The sequence below is a fragment of the Pseudopipra pipra genome, chromosome 12 (genome assembly GCF_036250125.1).
Source record: "Pseudopipra pipra isolate bDixPip1 chromosome 12, bDixPip1.hap1, whole genome shotgun sequence".
NCBI lineage: Eukaryota > Metazoa > Chordata > Aves > Passeriformes > Pipridae > Pseudopipra > Pseudopipra pipra.
This window is the reverse complement of record NC_087560.1, coordinates 11,385,841-11,408,416: the sequence shown is the minus strand read 5'-3', so window position 1 is coordinate 11,408,416 and position 22,576 is coordinate 11,385,841. Positions and strand designations below refer to the sequence as shown.

Here is a 22,576-nt window from a genome sequence, read left to right as displayed (position 1 = left end):
TGCATAATCTGCTGAAGAGCCCACTGCCTACAATATAGCTTTCTACTTGCATGAAAAGCTTTCCAAATCAGCAGAAAGACTTCTTCTGGTCAGAATATTGAGAGGGAGCTTAAGGGGAGAACTTCTGAAAATAGCTTGAGATGATCTCTAAAAAAAAAAAAACCAAGCCAAAACAAAACAAAAAAAAACCTGAAACAAAACCCAAAACAACAGAAAACCCAAAACTCTGACAGTTACCTAAGTGGAAAAAGTAAGAAAACCTGATTTATTACTACCATGCAAAGCAATGGGATAAAAGTACTCCTTGTCATCCATGCTTCCTGTTTAATTATTGAACCATTAGTAAGAAAGATCAGAGCTGGTGGCAAGATTACAGATGTATAACTGTATTGGGAATAGTAAAATCAAGTTTCATTTTATGTTAATATCGTTATACTCTTATAAAAGATATAAATTAAAACTTGCCTGTTTTACGGGAAATAATTGAAGTGCTTAGTCAGGAATTGGAAGGACACACTAAAACTCCACTAAACCAGAGATCAATAGCCCTGGCTTAAAATAAATATAAATAAATAAAGCTGAAAAATGTCTGCTGAAAACAATGAATAATAATGAGACAGGAGAAGAGATTAGCACGCCTAAAAATGCCTGCATTTTTAAGTATATTGCTTGGCCTAATAAAAGATAATGCCTCATTCTAATGCCTTGCTTCTCTTGAGATACTTAAAGTATTAATCCATACCTATAGGGAAAAGCAGTTCAAATTAAACATGAACCATTAATGAAAACTGCATTCCGTGACCCAGTAACCTAATTACCATTCACATTGATTGGGAGAATCCCGGGGCTTAAAGTTGATGTTCTATTCAGGGTCCTTTTTCCCTCTTGCAGGACTTGCAGACCCTCCTTTTCCCCCTTCCTACCCTGTGCCTCAGAGGGATCTCAAGACATTATTCAAACATTGCTACAGCCAAACCGAAACAGAAATCAAAATAAATTAATGGGGTGTCTGGGTGTGAAAAGGCAGGGCTGGTGCTCTGAAGGTAGTGCTGTATTTTGCACCTGAAGCAGTTAAGGAAGTCGTTCAGGGTGCTTTGAGGGAGACATGCTATCTGAGGAGCTGCAGTCAGTCAAGGTCATACGGACAAAGATTTACACGGGTGAGAAACCCAGCAAACCCAGACTTTGCACATCATAAAACAACTGCATCCAGCACCTGGGAAGCACTGGACTTTATTTATATGCACACGTGCACATTATGTGGGGGGGGGTCACTGTGTGGAAGCAAGTTCAGGGCAGAGCCTGCCCCTGCCTCCAGCACACAGTGCAGCCCCTGCTCCAGCATCAGAGCTGGCAACGCACTGGCTGGCATAGAGCACATTACTGGGCACTTCTGGGGTAAATAGTCTTGTTATCTGTCAATCTGCCCCTACTGAGGGCTTATCTAGAGAAAACCACAGGAGAAGCACAGATGCCTTGTGGGTCATGGCACAGCAGTTCTCCCCAACGGGGACGTCACCTCACCCAGCCTTCCAAAAACTGAGAGGGAGATGAAATATTTATGAGCCTGCTTTGGGTGGGAGCAGCTGTTTCATCCAGCACTGGCACAATTTGTCAGTAGGAGACATAAAATATAATGCCAGACCAGGACCCTAAAATTTATGCATACAAGATCATGCTTTTTAATGTATAAAATGCTAAGAAGGTCTATTTAAATATATATATATTTCACCTTGTGACAAGCTGGCTACAGATTTGAACATCCTTTAAATAATCTGTGCAATGCACATTAATTTTTGCTGGCCAAGCTTCCTAATCAAGCACTGCTCATGGGCTGCAGCCACTTGACTAAAAGGCTTCACAAGTGTTGGTAACAGCACATCTTTTCCATGTTGCAGCTTAATCTCACAGCTTCCTGGGGCATGGGAAGATGTGCCCTATAATCCATGATAGACTATTGGAGGGGTGTTCAGTTGCCGTTTCTCCTACTCCAGTCTTTTGTTTTTTGCCAATTTTGGGGACTTTTGTCTGACCAACAGCAAGCGTGGAGGAAAGTAAAGATGGAAGGAGAAGGAGCATAATGAATTTTTAAGTTGATTTCATATATTTATACTTTCATTGCCCTTTGCAGCCATGCTTACCAAGCTTTCATTTACTGAACAGACTGTTCTTTAACCTTTTAACTAAGAATTTCACATTTTAAAAGTACTCCCTTTTGTTGCAGTGGTTTGACAGCTCAAAGTCTACTTAGATCTTGGAGGTGGAATGTGATTTTGCAGTACCAATTATTTGTCAATTATTTATGTTTGGGACAGAAGAAATCAGTTACTAGAGAAAAAGCAGCTCTCTGGTTTCTGACAGTGATTAGGCCCTGTGGCTGTGCTGACACTCTCCAACAGCCTCGGGATCTGGGAGGTTCCAGAAACGCCTGCTGTGCTCCTGTAAAAATTAGAGTTGGTAGTGCTGCACAAGTGTGGGCTGTCACCACTGCCTTGCTGCGCTCAGGAGAGTGATCAAGTGAAAGGCTTTAATTTCATAACAAGCCAAGTGATCCTCTGTAGCTTTCAAAATAGACTGTTGTAAAATCGAGCAGGTATTAATTAGCTAAGAAACTGCAGCAAAACTCTTTATGGACTGGCTGTTTCCAAGTGTGAGGGGTAACCAAAACCCGGAGTCAGTCTTTCACCTCTGTTTCTGTTACGACCATCTCTATGTCTGTAACAACCATAAGAAGGAAGGGTAATATTTTGACGCTTAAAACCAAAGATCTGTTACTGAGATAGTGAAAAAAAATCAGTTATTTGTACTTGTTTCTAAAAGCAAATGTGTTAAATACTTCTGTTGGTGTTTCAGACATGACTGAACTCTATTATTCAATGAGATCGTTATTGGTTTAGTATTGAAGATTAACAATTTTTTATTACGGAAGTGTAGAAAAAAATGCCCTTTTCTTCTCAACTCACATAATTTTTCACAGAAGTCTCCTGTGTGCTTTATGAAGATAGCTGCAAAAATAAAATTTGATAGATCACTCCCAATTCTTTTTATCTTTTCACATTTCATATCGCCCGTGAAGAACCCTCATAAGTTTTTCATACATAAGATGAAAAGATTTATTGTAAAAGAGAGAGAGAGATTTATTATAAAAGACAGACTCAAACCAGCCTAATACTATTTTGAAGAAACCCAAATATAGAACTTACTATTGATATAATATTTTAGAAATAATCAACTGGTTATAGCTGTTTTGTCACAGCAGGAGATACATTTTGTGTAAAGCTGGAGTTAAATCACTTAAGGCACAAATGTGCTTGTTCTTAACGATCTGTAAAGCGCTACAGAGGTAATCAAGTCGTTTGTGTGTGCAGCGACTGCACATGCCATCAGATGGCAACTGCTGCCATCCAAGAGCACACAAGAGCTTTGCATATGCAATGTCAGCTGCTGTAAAGAAAACAGCTGGATTCCAGAGCTCCATCTTCATTCATAGGCATCCTCACAGATCGTAGAGTACACCCAAAATTTCGCTCAGCTTTTACAGTGTGCTTGTCCATGGGATTTAACACTGATGTGTGTGTGTGTGTGTGTGTGTTTTGGAAATTACCATTTTTTGTATTATACAAAACATTGGTGCCTCCACATATGAATCCATATTTCTTTTAGACCAAATGGAGAAGATTTGTTTTGTCAGTCTTTACAGTCTCAATATTTTACTGACAGAGAGCATGCTAAATACCTGCCATAAATCTAAAAGTTAGAAGATAAGATTAGTAAGTGGGTAATGATTCTTCCTATTCCTCAACTATAAAATTTGATGTGTTTTTTCATGCTTTTATTTATAGTTTTTTCATAAGTATTCTGAGTTATCCAAGGATATAATGGCAATCTTTTCATTCACAAACTGTGCAATAAAATACATCTATTTATATTTTTACTTTTAATATGTCCTACCTTTCTGGCATTTCAAGTTTCTCAAAACACAGGCAAGCGAGACCAAGCTGCTTTAGCTGAAAGACGAAGTTACCCATCCTTATACTGGATACATCTTAATTTAAAAAATAAATTATGTATTACACCTTTTTTTTTCCATCTTTGTAATCCTCCTTTTAAAACTTTAAACACTGTTTAGGGTGTTTGAAGCCTTGCAGCCCTGACTGGCTGTGATGATAATTGTATTTCAAAAGTGCCAGGCTGGCTTTGGAGCAGATGTCCTACAACAACTTGCAGAGGTTGGGATTTGTACTTTTCCATCTTTATCTTTCCTTCCCCTCACCTTCCCCAGTTTGATATAACCCTCTTACAGGAAGCATTCAAGCCTTTCTCTGAAGTCTTCTGCATTTATTTTTGCCAGTAATAAGAAAATTAGACCAGAAAAGCTGTGTTTTCATAGGACTCCATCATGCATTCAGATCTACCTTCTTCTCCTTTTTCCTGTGTCTTGATAATCCCTTGCTTGCATTCTGCAGATGAGCTTATTTGCATTCTTTAATTTAATTGACTTGCTCTTAGGAATAGAAGACATTGATAATATTTTTATCCAAACATATGTCTTTTGTACTTTCATCTTTAATAGACCATCAACACCAAGTGAAACAGAAGAGGGGCAGGAAATAAACCAGGAGATACTAAAAGCTCCTTTTCCTCTATGGGTTTTAATGTGGTCAGCCAGAGGTACAGAGATATCCCTCTTTTAGAAACATCCCCATTCCTTTTGAAAGAACCTCCCTGCCAAAGAATTAAGATGTTTTTTCATGCCAAAAAATTTAAATTAATAAAATTAGTTGTTCACTTTTGGAGATCTGTGAACCATATAGAGATAGTAATCTCAATGATTTAATAGATAAATCAAGTTAATATCTTTCATGCTTTTTCCAGTTTGCAGAGAAGTTCCAAGAAGTAAAAGAGGCTGCCAAACTAGCAAGAGACAGATCTCAAGAAAAAATTGAGACCTCAAGCAATCATTCCCAGGTTTGTAATTTAGCTTTAATGCCTATACACATACAGGATAAATAGTTTAAAGTTAAATTTCCTAATGAACTGTGCCAGCTTCTGGCAGCCAGCTTAAAGTGTATAAAATGGAGATTGCTGAAGGTAATTGTCAGATGCTGGACACTAGCATTGTCAGAGGAATACTTTTCATCCTTCTATGCCCTTTGCTTTCATTTACATCTAATTTTTTTCAGCAGTTCTTGAACTGTTATAACTTTTTTAATAACAGGGGAAGCTATACATCCTTTGATTTGTAATGTTATACATAGTTTGAGAGTTTGAGTAATTGGAGAGCAAGTCAGTGTAGTGCTTCAGCAGACAGTAAATGAGATTCATCGAGATCCTTCTTTTTGTCATCTGTCTAATCCACTTTTGTAGGTTTTTTTATTTGCTAGTGGAGAGCCTGACTTTGTGGCCATAGTGTTTCCCTGTGTAGGTGTGGCTGATGGGAAGCTGTGGGAACAGAGGCAGTGCTTTAGTGAGGGGCTGGAAGAAGCTTGTGTTGTATATCTGTACAATACACTTTTCTAGGCAGCACACCTTTTATCACCAAGTGCCTCTGTGTCCAGGGAGGTCTGGGTTTCTTACAAACTGAAGGAATTGAGTGTTGTCCCAGTCTCTCTATGTGGCTGACTGTATTTTCATGTGCATTTCATTAGGTAAGAGTGAACCCTGCTCAGCAGACATTCTTGGCCTGGGCCAGTGTTTGGAGAAAAGTCAGACAGATTTTGATCAGAGAGGAATTCAGATTCATGATCAGAAAAAAAATGCTGAATGCTTTTAGTCTTGAAACTACCCTCCTTTTTGGGGTCCACAAATATCGATCTGAGCGGCTGATTTTGTATACTTATTTTATAAAGACTTTGGTCATGGTCTTTGTAGTTCACTTTGTTCTCTGTTGATGATCAGCCCCAAGCACTGTGTGAATAGTATCTGTTTGAAAGAGCAGTATTTGTTTGTTTGTTTGTTTGTTTGTTTGTCAGTTTGGGCTTTACATGCTTCCAGGTGCACTGTATTGTTTCATTATCTTAAAAAAACCCAAACAACCTTTAGAAAACACAACCTTATCAGGGGAAAAAAAAAACTTTAAAAATTTTTGAACACTTTAAACTTCCGTTTGTGTTTCATTCTAATTTTTTCATTCTTTTTAAACAGACCAGCTTTGCAGCCAAGATGAAAAGGGTATGTGTGTGTTACCACTGTTCTGCCAGGAGAGCCGAGGTCTCAGCCAAGTGGTGTGGGATCAAGATTGCAAAGAAATTGGTGTTGTGGTCTTGCAGGAGATGCAGGAGACACCCAGTGTTCGTTTGTGTGTTGTGCTGCAGGAGTCTGGACGTGAAACACCATCCTCCACTCGAGCTTCTAGTGTGAACGGCACAGACGACGAGAAGGCATCACATGGTGGCCCTGCTGAGGCACATCTCAAGTCTGAGAATGATAAATTAAAAATTGCTCTAGCCCAAAGGTGAAGTTCCTTTAAACCTAAATTGCATTGGAATAGTGTGCTGTAATTATCTGATGGCTAGTGATATTAACAGAAATTATTCAAATGTAATTGCATTAATTTAAAGTGGTGCAGCAGAATGGATGAATGAGCAGATTTTAACAAGTTCCTCCTGGTATCCAGTTGAGAGATATTTACCATTTCATGTATTCCTGATCCAGTTTGTGAAGAAATAAGCTCTCTTTTATTCTGCTGATGCCAACTATTATAACCCCCTTTGTTCATGAAGTTTTAGAACTACAGAAATAACATTAAAGCCATAGGGGAGCAATTGCTGCTGATAACATGTGAAGGCAATCTTTCTTCCTCTTTGAGTTTGCTACACTTACTTTGATGAAAATAGATATGGATATTTAAAATTATAAAAGGGAATGAACTCAACCATAAAAAGTTGAAGCGAGAAATATATTTTCATCAAGCTGCCTGGAAGTCTTAGGGGGATGTTTCTGAACTGGACAGAGCCCCTTGAAGTCACATTTTTTGCTATTTGCTTTGATAAATAATTTGAAAATGCTGAGAAGAGTAATTTCCAGCTGTAGTGAAAATACAGGCGTTGCAATATGCAAAGTTATGACATTAAAATAGAATAATTCTCTACTGGGATCTTGCCTTGTCTGCCTCTTGCATATGAATGTATCTGTGAATGGAAAGGAAATCTAATAGGATCAAGCTACTCTTAAAAAGATATTTAAAAAATAAAGCAGCATCATAAGCAGCGTTATCCTGTGAGCAATTTCAAGGTTGCATATATTATATTTGAAGTACATCATCTCTCTTTATTGACATTTTAATAGCGTAAACTATTTCAAACCATAATGTTTGCTTGTTCCTCCTGCTGAAGACACCTCTACAGGCAAGCAGCAACTAGCACACAGGGAGTGTCAAAGCCTTCCTCCCATTCACCCTCTAATCTTGTGCTCTGTGCTGCAACTCAAAGCTTTGGGGAATGAGTAGTTTAATTCTGCAGCATTATGTAACACTTTTATAGTTAAGACTCAGCATTAAAAAAAAATTCAAATATAGATCATGTCAATGCCCTAAAATCCTCCAGTCTGAATTATTGTACCATCTGCAGATGTGCAGAGTGGCTTTATTGCAGGGGTGCCAGGTCCCCAGCCTGTGCTGCAGCAGAGGGAAGGTGAGGCACAGCCACACAGCTCGGGAGGTGACAGGGCCCATGCACTGCACTGGGCTGAGACCCCTGTGTGCAAATGGTGGGGATCCCAGCTGGACCCTACAGCCTCCTCTGACAGCAGGGCTTTTCTTCCAGACACACAGGTCACTGCTGCTGGAGTTGGTAGATCCCTTTGTTTTGGCAGAGACTGTCAAATTAAGGCTTTTGTTCTCCTTAGGCATGCAGAGTCTAAAAGGAATTACATATATCTGAGTGTTCTTCATCTTATTGCAACAAATTAATGGCCAACACACCACGGTAGATGAGTTTGCATACAAGGTAAAGAATAACGATTCACAGGATTAGAAGGTGAAACCACCTCATGGCATCCTGTTTTTCTCAGTTCATCCAATGTGAAGAAGTGGGAGACGGAGCTGCAGACGCTGCGGGAGAGCAACGCCCGGCTGTCCACAGCACTGCAGGAGTCTGCAGCCAGCATCGAGCACTGGAAGAAGCAGTTCTCAACCTGCAAGGAGGAGAACGACCAGCTGAGGAGCAAGGTAGCAGAGCATACCCACAGGAGAGCCATCCCCTCCAGTTAGCTGCTCCTGCCATTGCTCCTTCTCTTGGATTTTTGCAGCTTTCTCGTTGTGTGTGTTAGGAGGTGGATTTTATCTTTGAAAGGGAGTTGGATGGGGAGTTAAGGCAGCTGCTTCCCTCTGTGTGCAGCAGGCAGGGAGGTTCAAAGGACTGGGGATCATCAGGAAGACTAATGCTGCTCCATCACACGAAGCTCGCTGCCTCGAGAGTCTTAGCATCAGCAGGCATTGCTGGATGGGATCATAAACCAGAAAGGTTTTAAAAGTGGGGTTACTATTGCATATTCCTTTCTAAGCTCACTGAAATACTGATAGATATGAATGAGCAGAAGACATGGTTATCACCTGGTTACTCAGAGGAAACCAAGCTGGGAACCACTCAGTATTAGAAGCCAATCCCTACAACATGCAGAGGAATGAGGATTTGAGTTATTTCCTCAGCACTGTGGGCTCTGAGCCGGGTTCTCCAGCGCTAACACCTGGCACATCCAGAAACCTGCCAAGAGGCACTGTCAAAAGCCTTTTGCCCTTCATTACTGAGCACATTTCTCAGTAGTGTTAAGATGGAGGGTTAGCAATGGTTACAACAGAGAACAACTCAGAGGTTTAAATTTGTGAAGTCTCAGTTTAGAGTAGTCATTGGTACCATCCTTCAGATAATACTGCATTTTCTGCAACAGCTCCACATGGGACTGGCACCAGCCTGGGCACAGGAGAGCCTGGATTCCATAAGCACTGCCTGAAGGGATAATTTCACTTTATTCATCCCTAATGTCTTGGAAAAGCTGCATCCTTTTCCTTCTTGCTTAGATGGATCACTGGGACATTTGAATTAGAGATCAGATTGTATCAGTCTGATGAGGATATTTTTCGTTTAGTGTTTGCTTTCAAAGAAGGAAGAAATTTCGTGCCTTTCTGTGTGTCAGTAGCTGCAAGTAGTATTTCAGTGTTGGAGGTGGTTTGGGTTGTCTGCTGGCACTGAAAATCCATGAGGAGCAATCTTTTTCCTGAGGCAGATACTCAGCTGTCTATTCTCACGTGTTCTATGTGTGCACAGTGGTAATGCAGAGATCAAACCAGAGCCATATTAACTGATGTTGTATTAACAAATTAATATTAGTTGTTACTTGATTTGAGTTCCTATATCCAGTCTCTTGTGGACAAGGGGGAAGTGAGAGACTGGAACAATATATTACAAGAAAATGGCATAATTTGTAGTGTAGTTATTTGCTTTCCTATACTGTTGCAGACAAAAGTTGTTCTAATTAAAATTAACTGATGAAACATGATACATCCCAATAGATGTACTAGATATGAAGAGATTATTAAAACACTGCCTTGCTACAGCTGCAAAGTCATCATGCCAGTGACTAGCTGGACTGCAGCAGTGCTGTCTGTATAATGTGCCATCTTTTTCTATAGAGGGAGGTTTTCTGAGCTTTTCCCCAAGTAGGTTCCTTGCTCAACACTCACACTGCACCACTGCAGCACCCTGGGAACTTCCTTCTCCTTTATTAAATAGGTCAGAATTTTTTGCATATTGCTCTACCTTCAAATGAGTGAAGTTAGAATCCCAAAGCAACACGAAGCTGAGAATTAAAGTACATACTTTAATGAGCTGGCCCATTGGCCTGTGGGAAGTGCATCTCCTGGGAGCTGAGTCCAGAGCTGGCAGGAGGAGGCATGGAGAGAGCAAAGTACCTCCCTGGGCGAGAGAACAAAGTGGCTCACGTTGCTCTGAACTGGTTCTTCCCCTGCAGTTTTGATGTTCTGTCCCTTGTACACCAGCTAGAATAATAAGCAACCCCCAAGGAGGCAAAGCTGGGAGTGATGGAGATATTTCTTCTCCTTGTAGTCTTGTAGTCTTGTGTTGATTTCATAGAAGTGAAGTGCAGATTTTATCCCCAGCTCCACTTATTTTAGGAGCTCAGTGTTTTGTGCATTCCTGAGTACTCACATGAGAGACTGTGACAGAGAATAAATACAGACCCAGGGCTTCCTAGTGGATGTGTAAATTTGCTCTTTTTAAGGAAAGAAGTGATAATTTGGTGAATCAAATGCTGTGATTTAGGAAACAGATCCAATGCCTATTTCATCATGCCCCAGACTTTCAGAAAATTGAAAAATTTCACCTGATGTCTGATATTTCTTAAAGATTGAAGAACTGGAGGAACAGTGCAATGAAATAAATAAAGAGAAGGAAAGAAATGCGCAACTGAGTAGACGTCTCCAAGAACTGGAAACAGAACTTCAGGACAAAGAGCTGGTGAGTGTCCTGAACACTGAAATGGCATTTTCATGTTTGAGTGGGTCTGTCTGCTTCTCTCTTGGGGTGTAGATTTATGGAGTGGCTCACCTACAGCCAGAAGCAGCCTGGTGTTTCTGGGTTGCCTGCTTCTAGGTTTTCCACGTACAGCTCCTTAGCAACAGTTTGATAGAGTTCCTCTGTCTCAGTTTCACGATGTGTTGTGTGCTGTGATGGCACAGTTTAATTTGTCAGGGGTTAACAAACATGATACTTTCATGTATACAACCCTACTCCCAATAGAAGAACCAGAGTGGTGAAATTTGTTGCCCAGTTGCCAGACAGATGTATGCTGAGAACAGATTAATTTGTCAGTCCCCATGCCCAAAATTCCTGTAGACATTAGGACCATCATTAAAAAGACATCATTTACAAAATAACTTGGCATTTGTGTAACAAGTCCTGTTTCTTTTTCTGGATGGCTCATAGTCTTCAGTTTTGCTGTTCTATGGTCTCCCTCTGATCTCAGGACTAATGCCAAGAGTGAGAAATTCAGATTCATATGGAGTACCCCAGTTTGTAATTTTTGACATACAGGGTATTAATTTTTCTAAGGAGGATTATGATGATGGCTTGAAACCCCTGGATAGTGGGGGAAAAAATGGGATCCTCTTTTTTTTCCATTGTTACAGTGGCCAAGTGCTCTGTGCTGGCTGAAGAGAAAAAGCTGTCAGCAACTCAGTCAAGTTTGCCATGTGCCATTAAAGCATCTCTGCTGGTTCTCTTAAAAGCACTGCTCTTAAGGGATTTTATGGTGGCACAAGGAAATAGTTTAGGGAGATGGATTTTGATGCACTGTTATAAATGTAATGTTTTTCAGCCCTATATTTCAAAGGAAAATGTCATTCTTTCTTCCCTACCTTTCTGTGGCAATAGCATGTATCATAACCCTTATTCTCTGCTAGTGTTTTCCTCAAGATTCACGTTTTTACAGTGCCAAGTGAGCTAGAAAATAGACTGACTTGTAAATATTACATGCCTGTCTTGCATTTACGCTGACAATATGCTAACTTGTTTTAAAAATTCATGCTTACATTAGCGGGTTCTCGATTAGCTCTAAACTACCCATAAGTAATAACCTTTCATGGTCTGGAATTCAAACCCACATGAAGTCTGCTCATGGGCATTGCTGCGTAAGAGAAGCTGTTGATACCCTCTTCATGTAGGAAATGAGGAGAGAGAAACGTAAAGACATGGAAATCAGGACAGACATATCTAGTGAAATATTTATTTATGTGTATATCTATGTCATATGCCATATGCCACATACCATATATAGTGTGTATATAAATGTACATACACTGTGTTATATATGGTAAGTATACAGTATAGTAGTTATATATATAGTAAGTGTATATATCGTATTAATATATTTATATTTTGAGATGTGAGCTCTAAGCCATTATGTAGATACGGATATATATGCACAGGAGTTCATATCTCAAAACAAAGGGTAAGTTACCCTTTCTTTTCTCTATGTCAGTAGCTGGGACATTGTCTGAATATAGTTACTCTTACATTAGTTAAATTCTTCAGTGCAGTTCACAAAAAATCTGGAGTAAAAAATGTGCTGTCTCCAATACTGAACCCTGTGGAACAACAATTGTCACTGGACTCCACCTGGACATCAGGCTGTTGACTGCAACTCTTTGAATGTGGCCATCCAGCTGATTCCTTATCCATCAAGTGATTCATCCATCAAATCCATGTCTCTCTGATGTAGAGACAAGGATGTTGTGTGGGACACTGTCAAGTGCTTTACACAAGTCCAGGTAGTCCAGGGATATACCCCTGCTTACTCTTGAGACCATCACCTACATGGGCAGTTTCTGGAGAAGGATCTTGCACTTTTTCAGGTCAGAGTTTCTCTTGGAGTTGCAAATGTGTTTTTCAGATTCCTCAAACAATCTTTCTGCAAAAATGTATAGCCTTTCTTTGAGTCTTTCCCTACTACCCACATTGGTGGTGTTCATTTGTGGTATTCATGTAGTCAAGTTGTCTTAATTTCCAACAGAGACATGGACTCCTATCAAGGCATGTTGCTCTTTTTGTTAACTCCTTTCAGCTAATCTGCTGTATTTAGCTAGTGATGCCAGAACCAAATACAGATTTTTGGGGAGGGGAGTGATTCTCAGAGCTGTACCATGGAGGAGAGCACATTACAACTGTGCTCTGTATGATGCCTCTATATATGCAGCTGGTATTGCCATTGGCCTTTCTATTTGCTGTCATATATGATTGAAAATGTACGTGTGATTTGCTCTTTGCTACCATCTATAAATTGCTTATAGCATTACAGTCCTTCAGATTTCTCTGTTATTTAATATATCTTTTGCATAGGTATGTGGTTTAGGTTAAGATTTCATTAATATAATTAATGGCATTCATGCTAGAGATTGGATTGCATTGTCTGTTTTAGAAATGCAAAGTATAAAATTCAGTGAAAAAATGTATTTGAGTAGAAAATTAGCAATTTTGGAATGCAGACAAGTTATTTTGGTTATTTTCCATCCAAATACTGTGCAGAATACAATAAAATATGCAAAGCCATTTCATCATCTCAAATTTCCATTATGTTTTAAATTGAAGCTTGCACTAATATTATTTTTTTCTTTTATGTTTTCAAAGGAACTGGAAGAGCTCCGAAAGCAGGGTGAAGTTATACCAGAGCTGATGTCAGAATGTGAATCTGTATCTGAACAATTACAGGTACAGTTTAGCAGTGAAATTAATTTTAAAAAAGTTGGTACATTTACTTTCTTTCTTACAGCTATATGCATTTCTCTGTTCAGACTTCAGTGTTTGAAGGCAAAAGAGCTCCAGTTTGTAAAAGCAAAAAATGCTAATTGCATGCAAAATACACCATGCCCTTCCCAGCATAGGAGTAATTAAATACCTCTGTTTCTTTGCCTTGCTGTTTGCAGAAATTGGTTTGCCTGGGATCATGTTTCATCTGTCTCCTGCAGATTCCAGGCTGTCCTGTATCCTGTATTTTCTGCTGCTCTGAGCTGGTGGAGCCGCACCACAGCCTTGTGTGTTGAGCAGCAATCCAAGACCTGGGGCTAATTGCTGCAGTGGCACCAGGGAAGGCTTTTGGGAAAGAAACAGATGAGCATAGCTGCACACCATCAGGAATAAAAGTTCACCTGAGGATGCATTTATGTGCTGTGTCATCCCTTTCCAGCAGCGTTTGGCTGTGCACATGTGGCTCCTCTGCTGGGAGGTGCTCGCTTGGAGCCAAGCTCAAGGGGTGTGGGAGCCCTGCCCCAGCCAGCAGCTGGACTTTGGGCATCACTTCCTCAAGTCAGGGATTGTTTAAATGCAATGAATTAATACATGAAAGGAGAATAAATATTAGCAGTCTCATCAATGAAGTGAAATCCAATCAATAAATCCCATCACTCTGATAACCTAAATGATCTAAAATATTTTAGAAGGCTGCTGAGGAATGCAGATACTGGAAATGGCTAAAATATGAATTTTGTTTGGTTCAGTATGGTAGAAGATGTGGTCTGTGGCTTTTGTGAGAATAAGCATGAGCTTACATGCGTGAAATAGAGAAGAATACGCAGAAGAGTGTAAGAGAGGGGAAAATAGTTGAACGAAGTGCAGCAAGGGAAGAGTTACCTGGCTACCCCATTCCTTGCCTGAGTGCTCACACAAAGTGGAACTTTACCAATAAATCCAAAAGTGCTGAATAAAGCAACTTTATTCCTCAGACAGTATTTTCTAAGCTTGTTTTTCAAGGTTAACCCACCACAGATAATTCTGTATGTAATTGGTGGCACAGTGTCTAATTCTGCAACTATAGCAATGACAGAAATGTATGCACAGTGCATGATTTAAATCCAGCTAAATTTGAAGATATCAACCAAATGACAAAGTTTGATGCAAAGCATCTTTTCCAGTTAATCTGTGTCCTTTCCTGTATGGGCTTTCTTTCCTTTTAATCGGACTAGCACATGTCTGTTGCTTTCGAAGGTGCTTGTGTTAATCAGTTTGCAGAAGTTGAAGCAAACTTGCACAGCCCAGCTGCCATTTGTTGCTTTAAAGTATGAAATGCTGTTCATCCTTCGTCTCCATGATTCCTCTTATTGTCTTTTTGTCTTTAAGGCTGCTGAGAAAAAGAACAAAGATCTTGAAGAGAAAGTCAGAACACTAAGGACAGAAGTCGAAGAGAGTAAACACAGGCAGACCAACCTTAAAACTGAATTAAAGAATTTTTTAGATGTACTAGACGGGAAGATAGATGAATTACATGATTTCCGACAAGGACTGTCTAAACTTGGGGTTGACAATTAGATGGCAATAGATCTTTTTTGTAATCTAGGGTCTGGATGTTTGATGTTTTGTTGATCCCAAACATGTGTTTTACGAAATATAAACTAGAATGTTCCACTTGTTTGCATTGGTTTTGTATATAGAGACTGAACATTTGCTGTGGGGGTTTTTTTGGTGGGTTTCTTGTTTTGTTTGTTTATTTACCAAACCAATCGTGCTGCTCACTGAATTCTGTTGAGATTAGAAACTTTCTATATTGCTGCTCTGGCTTTGTGGGATTGGGAACAGGTAGAGGGTTCTGTCTCAGGAATCTGGAACTAGATCTACCTTAAAATGAATATGCAGTTAGTTGTTGCAGGGAAATTTATATCTTTCTTAAGGGCTGTTGCAACCATAGAAACAGAAAACAAGTCTTTTTCCTGTCCAAACTATCAGCACTCTTAGCAACAAAGACTTTTATTCCTTGGAGGAGTAGAGAGATTATCTGGAGCTCCTGCAGTTTGTAAAATGTGCCTGTGGTGAGCTGCAGTCAAGTGAATCACTTCACACAGATACCAGGATCTGTAGGGACCACGTCAATCAGGCCTAATTCACCAAAAAAAAAACCAAACCCCCCAAAAAACCCAAAGTGCAGTGGATTTCAGATAACCTCTGACAGAGGTTACATTTGCTTGCCTGGACCCATACAGCACAAAGTCAATGATGTAGAAATGAGTTTCAGCTCTTGAAGTCATGAGTCTTACCCAGTTGGTGAGGACAGCTTCTCTTGCTTAGCAGCATCACCTCTCTTTAGCCTTCAGTTTTGAACCCATACAGTCCCTTCATTATGTGCATCTCTGAAAAATGCCCACCTGAGTCTGGGGACCAGATATTTATTTTTAAAAGTAATACGTTGCTGGTTTGTACATGACTCATGCCCCTCTGTGCAACTTGATCACTGTTGATTAACTTCTGCAGCAGTGAAGAAGGAGACAATGCATAAAAGCATTATAAGGTAACTTGAAGGTGCTACTCAGAAGCAAGTTTCTGCCCACAAGTCTGTCAGGGCCATGACCACATGAAATGAAAATCCTTTCCTATGATTTCTGCATTCTTTGGCAGTAGGGTGAGAATTAGTCACCAAGTTATAATGTATAAAAAAACCCCCACCCCAACCTGAGATGCAGAAGTGCTGTTGTATTCTTGAACTGGTTATTCAGCAGCTCTAAGGGTGCTTTGAGCAATGCAAGGTCATACCATGGCCTCCAGTGAGAAGGAAGTTCACTTAATTACAGATAGGAATGTAAAATGGGCCAGAGAGGAGAATCCAGCCCAAGTTTTGCTCTTTCCCTAGGACTTCCTTCAGCTTCTTTCTCTTCTTTTTTCACAACCTGGTTTGTGAGTGTTTACATGGGATCTGAATTAATTCAGGAAAGTACTTTTGTTTATGTGACATTATTACTTGCTTCTTGGTTAAGCACCATGTTAGTGCTTTCCAGCAGTGACTGATGTAAAATGGCCATGCTTTTTTTTGAATTTAGGGGCTTTTTTCTTTTTTTGGCACATCTCAATTATTAAAGTGACCTTTGAAAGAAAGATAGGTTATAGATGAAACATGCATTGAATACTTTTTTGCACCTGAATATATAATCCCCATGGTGGGGATAGGGTCTGTCTGCAATTGTCCCTTGAATTTTCTTTTCATCTGTTACATTATCTTTGTTGCCTGTTTTTCAGACTGGACTCTGAGTATTTTTACTTTTACTCTTTTTAAACAATGGATGTGAAGCTGGGACCTTTCATAACCATTATGACCATTTAAGTCTCTTTAAAACAGAATTGCTGTATGCTTTTGATATTTAAAAATAAAAATAAAGATCAGGTACATAACATGTAGGCGTGTGAAAATTAGACTTTGCCAGTGTGGAAGATTCAACAGTTGCATAATGTGGGGGTTAGATCAGACTTCTCAAAATGAAAATGACATCAGAAACTCTGTGTGGTTCTGCACAAGTAGTCTCCGTTTTTAGTCTCCTTATCTGATAGAAAGTGGGATATACACCAGCATTTATCAGGCAGCTCATCCTGCTTCTCCTCTCCTCCCATGCTGGTTTTGTTCCCTGCATCAGCTGGGAATCACAGCATAACACAACTAAGAGCTGCACGAAGTACTGGCAGTCAGAGCCCTACTCCTCGCAGTGGTTCATTGCTTTTGTATGAAGGACTCCACTCCATCTTCTTTTTCCTGTTGAGTAGTCTTAGGGCTCCCCTCTTTGTTTTAATATAACCTATGTTTTTAGCATGTTAGATTCCAGTAAAAGGATGCAAAAGACTCTGTGAACAAATTATATTATTGGGGTTAATCCAGATCTTTTTTCCCACTTTAGTCAGGTCTATCTCAGATCCAGTTCATTAGGAATGTATTAAGCCACTCTTAAATTGCAAGAGAAGTGTTTCCATGGAATTGCATTGATTTAACAGATGGAGTTTAATGCTGGCACATTAAGCCAGTGCATAGCTCTGACACAGGCAGTTATTTCTGGGTGCTTTGTGCCCACCAGAGGAATGATGAGGGTGTTCTTAGAGAAATCCCTGCCCTGTCTCTTCTAGTCTTGTCCCAAATGTATGTATTTGCTCGTTATCTTCTATTGCTCTGATGTTGAGTTGTTAAGGATGCCTGTACACAGCTCTATGCTGTGGGAAACTCTATCCTTTAAGAATCCAAGGTCTTGCTATAATTGCCTTCTTACTTTTTCCTTCCCAGCAGCAGCAAGTTGAGAGCTTCTATGTATAATCACTTAAAAACTTCCCCAAACTCCATCTCTTTTAGCCTTTCTTTCTCTTTCATTGTATTTTTCCTCTTCAAAAGCCAAAAGTGTACTAGGAAGAGGCAGTGCATGCTCTCAGGAATGTTTGGGCACCAGCTGCAGCTGCCCTCTCTGGCCTGGCCCCATTCCTGCCCCAGGACTGGCATCCCATGCTGCTGCTGGGCAGGGACCATCGGTGTCACACACTGCTTATTCCTCGACGCTCTGTGATGGCCCAGCAATAACCCATGTGCCAAATCATGAGCCTCACACTGCTCCTCAGAGACTCGTCCATGCATTGAAATGCCTCTTCCCTCCAGGTGGGAGCACCAGGGCAGCCAGCCTTCCCCACCAAAATGCAGGCACCATCCTATGGATGCATTTAATCCACCTTTTGTGCACAGTTGGAACTCAGCCTGTTCCTGTGGGCGCCCTGAGTTCAGTTGGCAGAACCTGCTGAGGGATGGCCCCAAATGCTGCTGGGGCAAAGAAATGCTCACCCCTGCACCCCTGTCCCAGAGAGGGTCTGCAGACTTTGGTTTTGTTATACAGTGCTGGGCAAATCCTGATTTCCAAATACCATCAGCAATGTTTTGGTCAGTGCTCCAATTGCATCCAGCCTGAGTGGAGGTGTCTTTATACGAGGCTGAGTCTCACCTTGGGCCACCCTGAGTTCCCTTTCTGGACACAGGTTTCTCCCTCTAAGTGGTTGATGGCAGGATCTCTCCTACCTCACACAGTCTTTTTTTAACAAAGGTCTTGTGCTTGGCACTTCTTGTGCTGAGTTCTGTTGGCTGCACCACCACAGATCCTGCCACGCTGGGGCTTTAGGAAGAAAAATCTGTGCTGACACCAGGGCAGAGAGTGTCTTACTGTTCTCTGGGCTGTGTCGCTTCTTTTAGCTAGTGTTAGAGCTGCTGAATAATGGTGGGGTTTGAATGTTTTTTGGTGGCCAAAATGAGAAATAAACAGGGCTACTTCATATTAGCACAAAACCAAAAAATATTCAGTGAAATAAAAATACATTAATTGTTTTCAGTTGTTTCATATCTAATATTCCATTGGATATGTTACATCACATTTTGGAAAATTACCTTAGTCTCATACTAGAAATAAATTATTTCAAAATGAAGAACTGAAACATTGTTTCACACCTCAAAATAAAGTAGGTTAACCTTTTTCTTTTTTACTATTTGGCTGAATCTTTATTTGCCAATTTTAACTCAACTTCACAAGTAGTTTTGTTTGGCCTAAAAGTGTATTTTCAGCAAAAGTAGTACTTTACAGTGTTCTATCTACATCTAATTGGTGTCTCCTTTGCTAAGTGAGCTCACCGGAAGAAAACTGTCTTTCCTGTAAGGAATTCCATGCCACCTCTCCCTTTCTGTATCCTAGTATTCAAAAGATTCACGTTTTAAAAACAGTTTTATGCTGGGTGCATCTGTCCCCAGAAAACAAATGTTCTTTAAACAATGTCTTTTTTCTGGACAAACACCTGATTTTATTTTATCTGAACAATTTAGAGAGAACATTTTTTTTAAAGCTGCCCAGTAAATTAAGGTGAGTGGGAAGGGTTTCTGCTGTTCTGCCTGTTGTCACTGCCATTGCTTTCCAAGGGTACCAGCCAGAGCATTTGTGGTGCTGAGGCAGGTGCTCACCTGCCTGTGTTTGCTGGGTGGCTTGTTGGGCACAGGAAGCCTAAATTGTCCTTAGGCTTCTGCACTCTTCTCTATGCTGTTCAATTTTTTTCCCAAGTGTTTATTTTCTCCCTTATTAATTTTTTGCCGCCTTTGGTGGCTTCATAAGTAACAGAAGGAAAATTCTCTGTTACTGCCACCACCTTGCAGTGGTGGGAGTTTCTCAGCTACAAGACCATGCTCTTCCTTAGGCTCTTCCAAAGCGTTATCTCTGCAAAACCCTTCGAAGCATCAGTGGCTTGTAAAGAATATAGTGTTGTCTTCCTGAGCCTATGGATTAACAAAAATAAAACTGCTATAAGGGTGAAACACCTCACTTAGCTTAGTGTGTGACCAATGCTGAACCCAAAGAGAAGGGGTGTAAGGAAAGGTCAGCAGCAGCAGCTAATTTCGATGATTGTTTCAGCAGAGGCTTTGGTGAAAGGTGCTCTGCCCACAAGCTGTGGATGGGCCAAAGGTCTGGATGGCCACACTGATCCATCAGCTCACCCACCTTTGTTCAGGCACTTCTGGACTTGTCAAGCCTGTAATTATCAAAAAGTCCTCAGCATATCACACAGGTGGTGATGTGAGGGATGGAAGGCGAATGTCCTCACACACAATGCTGAGCAGTGTGAGAGCGTTGCAGCACTGGTTATGATCACACAGTTGCAGCCAAAAATAGAAAAAGCTGTTGCTGTCCTACAGGGCCTCAGCAGTACCAGGGACCTTGCATAAGGGCAGGTTCAGCTTTTGACGGGGGCTGAAAGGCAGCAAGGACTCCATGGCTGGGCTGGCAGGGTCTGGTTGTGGACACAATTTAGCAATGGTAAGACATAGAGCTACCCTAAGGTAATTTTTCTTTCCATAGATCGTGTTCAACAAGCACCTGTGCATCAGGCAAAACAATATGTAGCCACAGGATGTTTAATCCAGACACACCACCAGTGGGAGAGCCCCATCTGGCTTACACAGCCTGGCCAGGGATGTTGTGCCTGGAGTCCTGTGCCCTGGGAGCTTGACAGTATTTTAGTCTCGCTATTAGAATGTAAACTTGACAGTTACATGAAGTTTGCACGTCTTAAATACCATTCTCTGTGGTAAATAATAAGGTACCTGAAGTGAAATAGAGTGAGGAGGTGAATGATAAATATGACAAAGGTGCTTCCCAAGTGAGGGCTCTCCTGCAGGCTGTGGACAGAGCTGATCCTGGCCAGGAGGGCTTTGCTTGTGTCCCTGGAGGATTTTGGATGTCCAACCTTTTTGATTTTCTACTGTGTATTGTCTTAGCTCTTCTTTTTTTTCTTTTTTCTTTTTTTTTTTTTTTAACAGGTAGCATGAACATACAGTCTTCAGATGAAGGTGCCTATACCTCCAAAAATTTTATATGCACATTTTGAAATTTAGTTCATTTAGTAACTAATATTAATGGTACACACATGAAAGGCACTTGAGAAAAATCTGTTTGCTGGTGTATTTTTGTTTGGGTTGGATTTGTTTGGGGTTTTTTTAACACTGGTCAGCAATAATTATTTTAGCCATATACTAAAGCTAAAAGAACCGATATGTAAGATTTGTGAAATAAGTTTCTAAGTTTGCAGTGTGCTGATTAACTTTGATATGTGATGAGGGAGCTATGCTCAATAAAAGAGTATTTTGCAGCATTTAGATGTTTTCATTTAATTGCCTAATAGTGTTCATGAACATAATATTCTATAAAGCTCATCATGAATGGCAAACAAAGCACATCATTTTTAACATGCTATATCCCTTGTAGTTGAAAGTTCTGAGAGTGTTTTAGTGTGGTCTGCTATACCAAAATATTTAGATTATTATGAGATTTTAGTACTAAAGATAAACATACACCCTGTTTTTACTGTTTCAAGTAAAGTTTAGTGAATGACTGACAATTTGTTGGTATACAACTGTGGGAAAACACTGCAGTGCTCTAAATGTATCTTTTTATTTGGGTTTATTATATTTAGTATATGGTTTAATGAAAACTGAAGTGTTTACTACAGTTGGATCATCATAAAAGCATCTCTTACCTCATCATTTTGTCTGCTGTAAAAAAGTACTTTCCTCTTTTTTTTCTTTTTTCAAATTGACCATAGACAGTCAATGTTAACATTTAGACTCCTAGTAGCAGTAAATGCTGGGTTTTATATCTCTAAAAGGAAAACTTGATTTTTTTCTTTATGAACTTATTATATAACTTTGTGATTTTTATCTGATTTTATTGTAACATAAAGTTGTTTTATGTAAAAATATATAGTTTAAGTAAAATCTCTTGTCTCGGTGTCTTCATTGACTTCAGAAAACCAACATCCTTGTGGCTGCAAGTCTGAACTCAAGTGAATGCTGTCCTTTGATAAGAAGAATGTGATTTTGATCTATACATATGGTATCAAGCCTTGGTAATCTTAAAAATTCTTTTTTCAGAAGGTGGAGCTTTAAAATGTTTGTCTTGTTTCCCTTTATTCTGTTAGTCCACTCAGAGGGAGGTTCAGGATTAGGGTGATACTTACATACCTAAACTGAAAAAGTAGAATCTATAAATATTTGACCATGAAATTTTGGATTTACTGCATGCTGAGAGAGGCCTTTAGTTAGGAGGCAGCTTTTTGGCATCCTGTTTGGGGCATGCTCAGGACTGAAAACACTCTTGTGATTCCTGGTGCCAGCTGGAGCTGGTATTTTCTCTGAAGAAACTACCTAGGACTCAGAAGTAACCCTCTGCATTGAAATGAGGGATGTTTTGACACCAATTTCCTGCATCAGCATATAGCAGTTAATAAGAGCCTCTCAGATGAGACTGTTTCCAAAAGTCCCTGCTGGTGTCCAGTGACACAGTCCACACTCAACAGCACATTCCTGGTAGGGGAAAACACTGAAGTCCATCTACAGACAGTGCACAGTGATGCTCTCAGCGCTGTCGTATTTGTTGTACAGAAGCAAGGTTTGCACCAGACCAGGCTTTCTCAAAGGGAATAAGGAGGTTTGAAGACTTAAATGGCTGTGGTTCATTGTGCCTTTGTTACTCTGGGCTACAAGGCTGCAAATGTCAACTTTGGGGTGAGCGAGAAACTTGTCTGCCCCTGACCTTTTGTCAGAGCTTTTCTACCTGGAGCCATCAATAACTCTGACAAGCAGTTCAGTAAATTCTGGCAATCCCTGAATAACTAGCAGCTACAAAACCAGCTTACATGTGTTGTAGTAAAATGCAAGTAACGGTCTCTAATTCTTGGCAAACACCATCCCCCCCCATTTATCTATTTGGATTTGCATAATTATAAATGTTAGTATAACACCTGTGTGTGCA

General features: G+C 40.1%; 1 protein-coding gene across 5 annotated transcripts in view; it reads left to right on the top strand.

Moving 5' to 3' along the window:
* Positions 1–21,540, top strand: part of HOMER2 (homer scaffold protein 2) — a 63,994-nt gene extending 42,454 nt beyond the window's left edge. For 3 of the 5 annotated variants that reach the window (XM_064668897.1, XM_064668901.1, XM_064668899.1), the window contains 7 exons: positions 4,876–4,968; positions 6,145–6,171; positions 6,270–6,454; positions 8,011–8,167; positions 10,362–10,472; positions 13,140–13,220; positions 14,625–21,540. In XM_064668897.1, coding sequence (XP_064524967.1) covers positions 4,876–4,968; positions 6,145–6,171; positions 6,270–6,454; positions 8,011–8,167; positions 10,362–10,472; positions 13,140–13,220; positions 14,625–14,813 — 843 coding nt within the window. In that variant the 3' untranslated portion in view covers positions 14,814–21,540. The remainder of the gene's footprint in view (positions 1–4,875; positions 4,969–6,144; positions 6,172–6,269; positions 6,455–8,010; positions 8,168–10,361; positions 10,473–13,139; positions 13,221–14,624) is intronic. The other 2 variants (XM_064668898.1, XM_064668900.1) reach the window with 2 other exon arrangements.
* Positions 21,541–22,576: the final 1,036 nt, after the last annotated feature.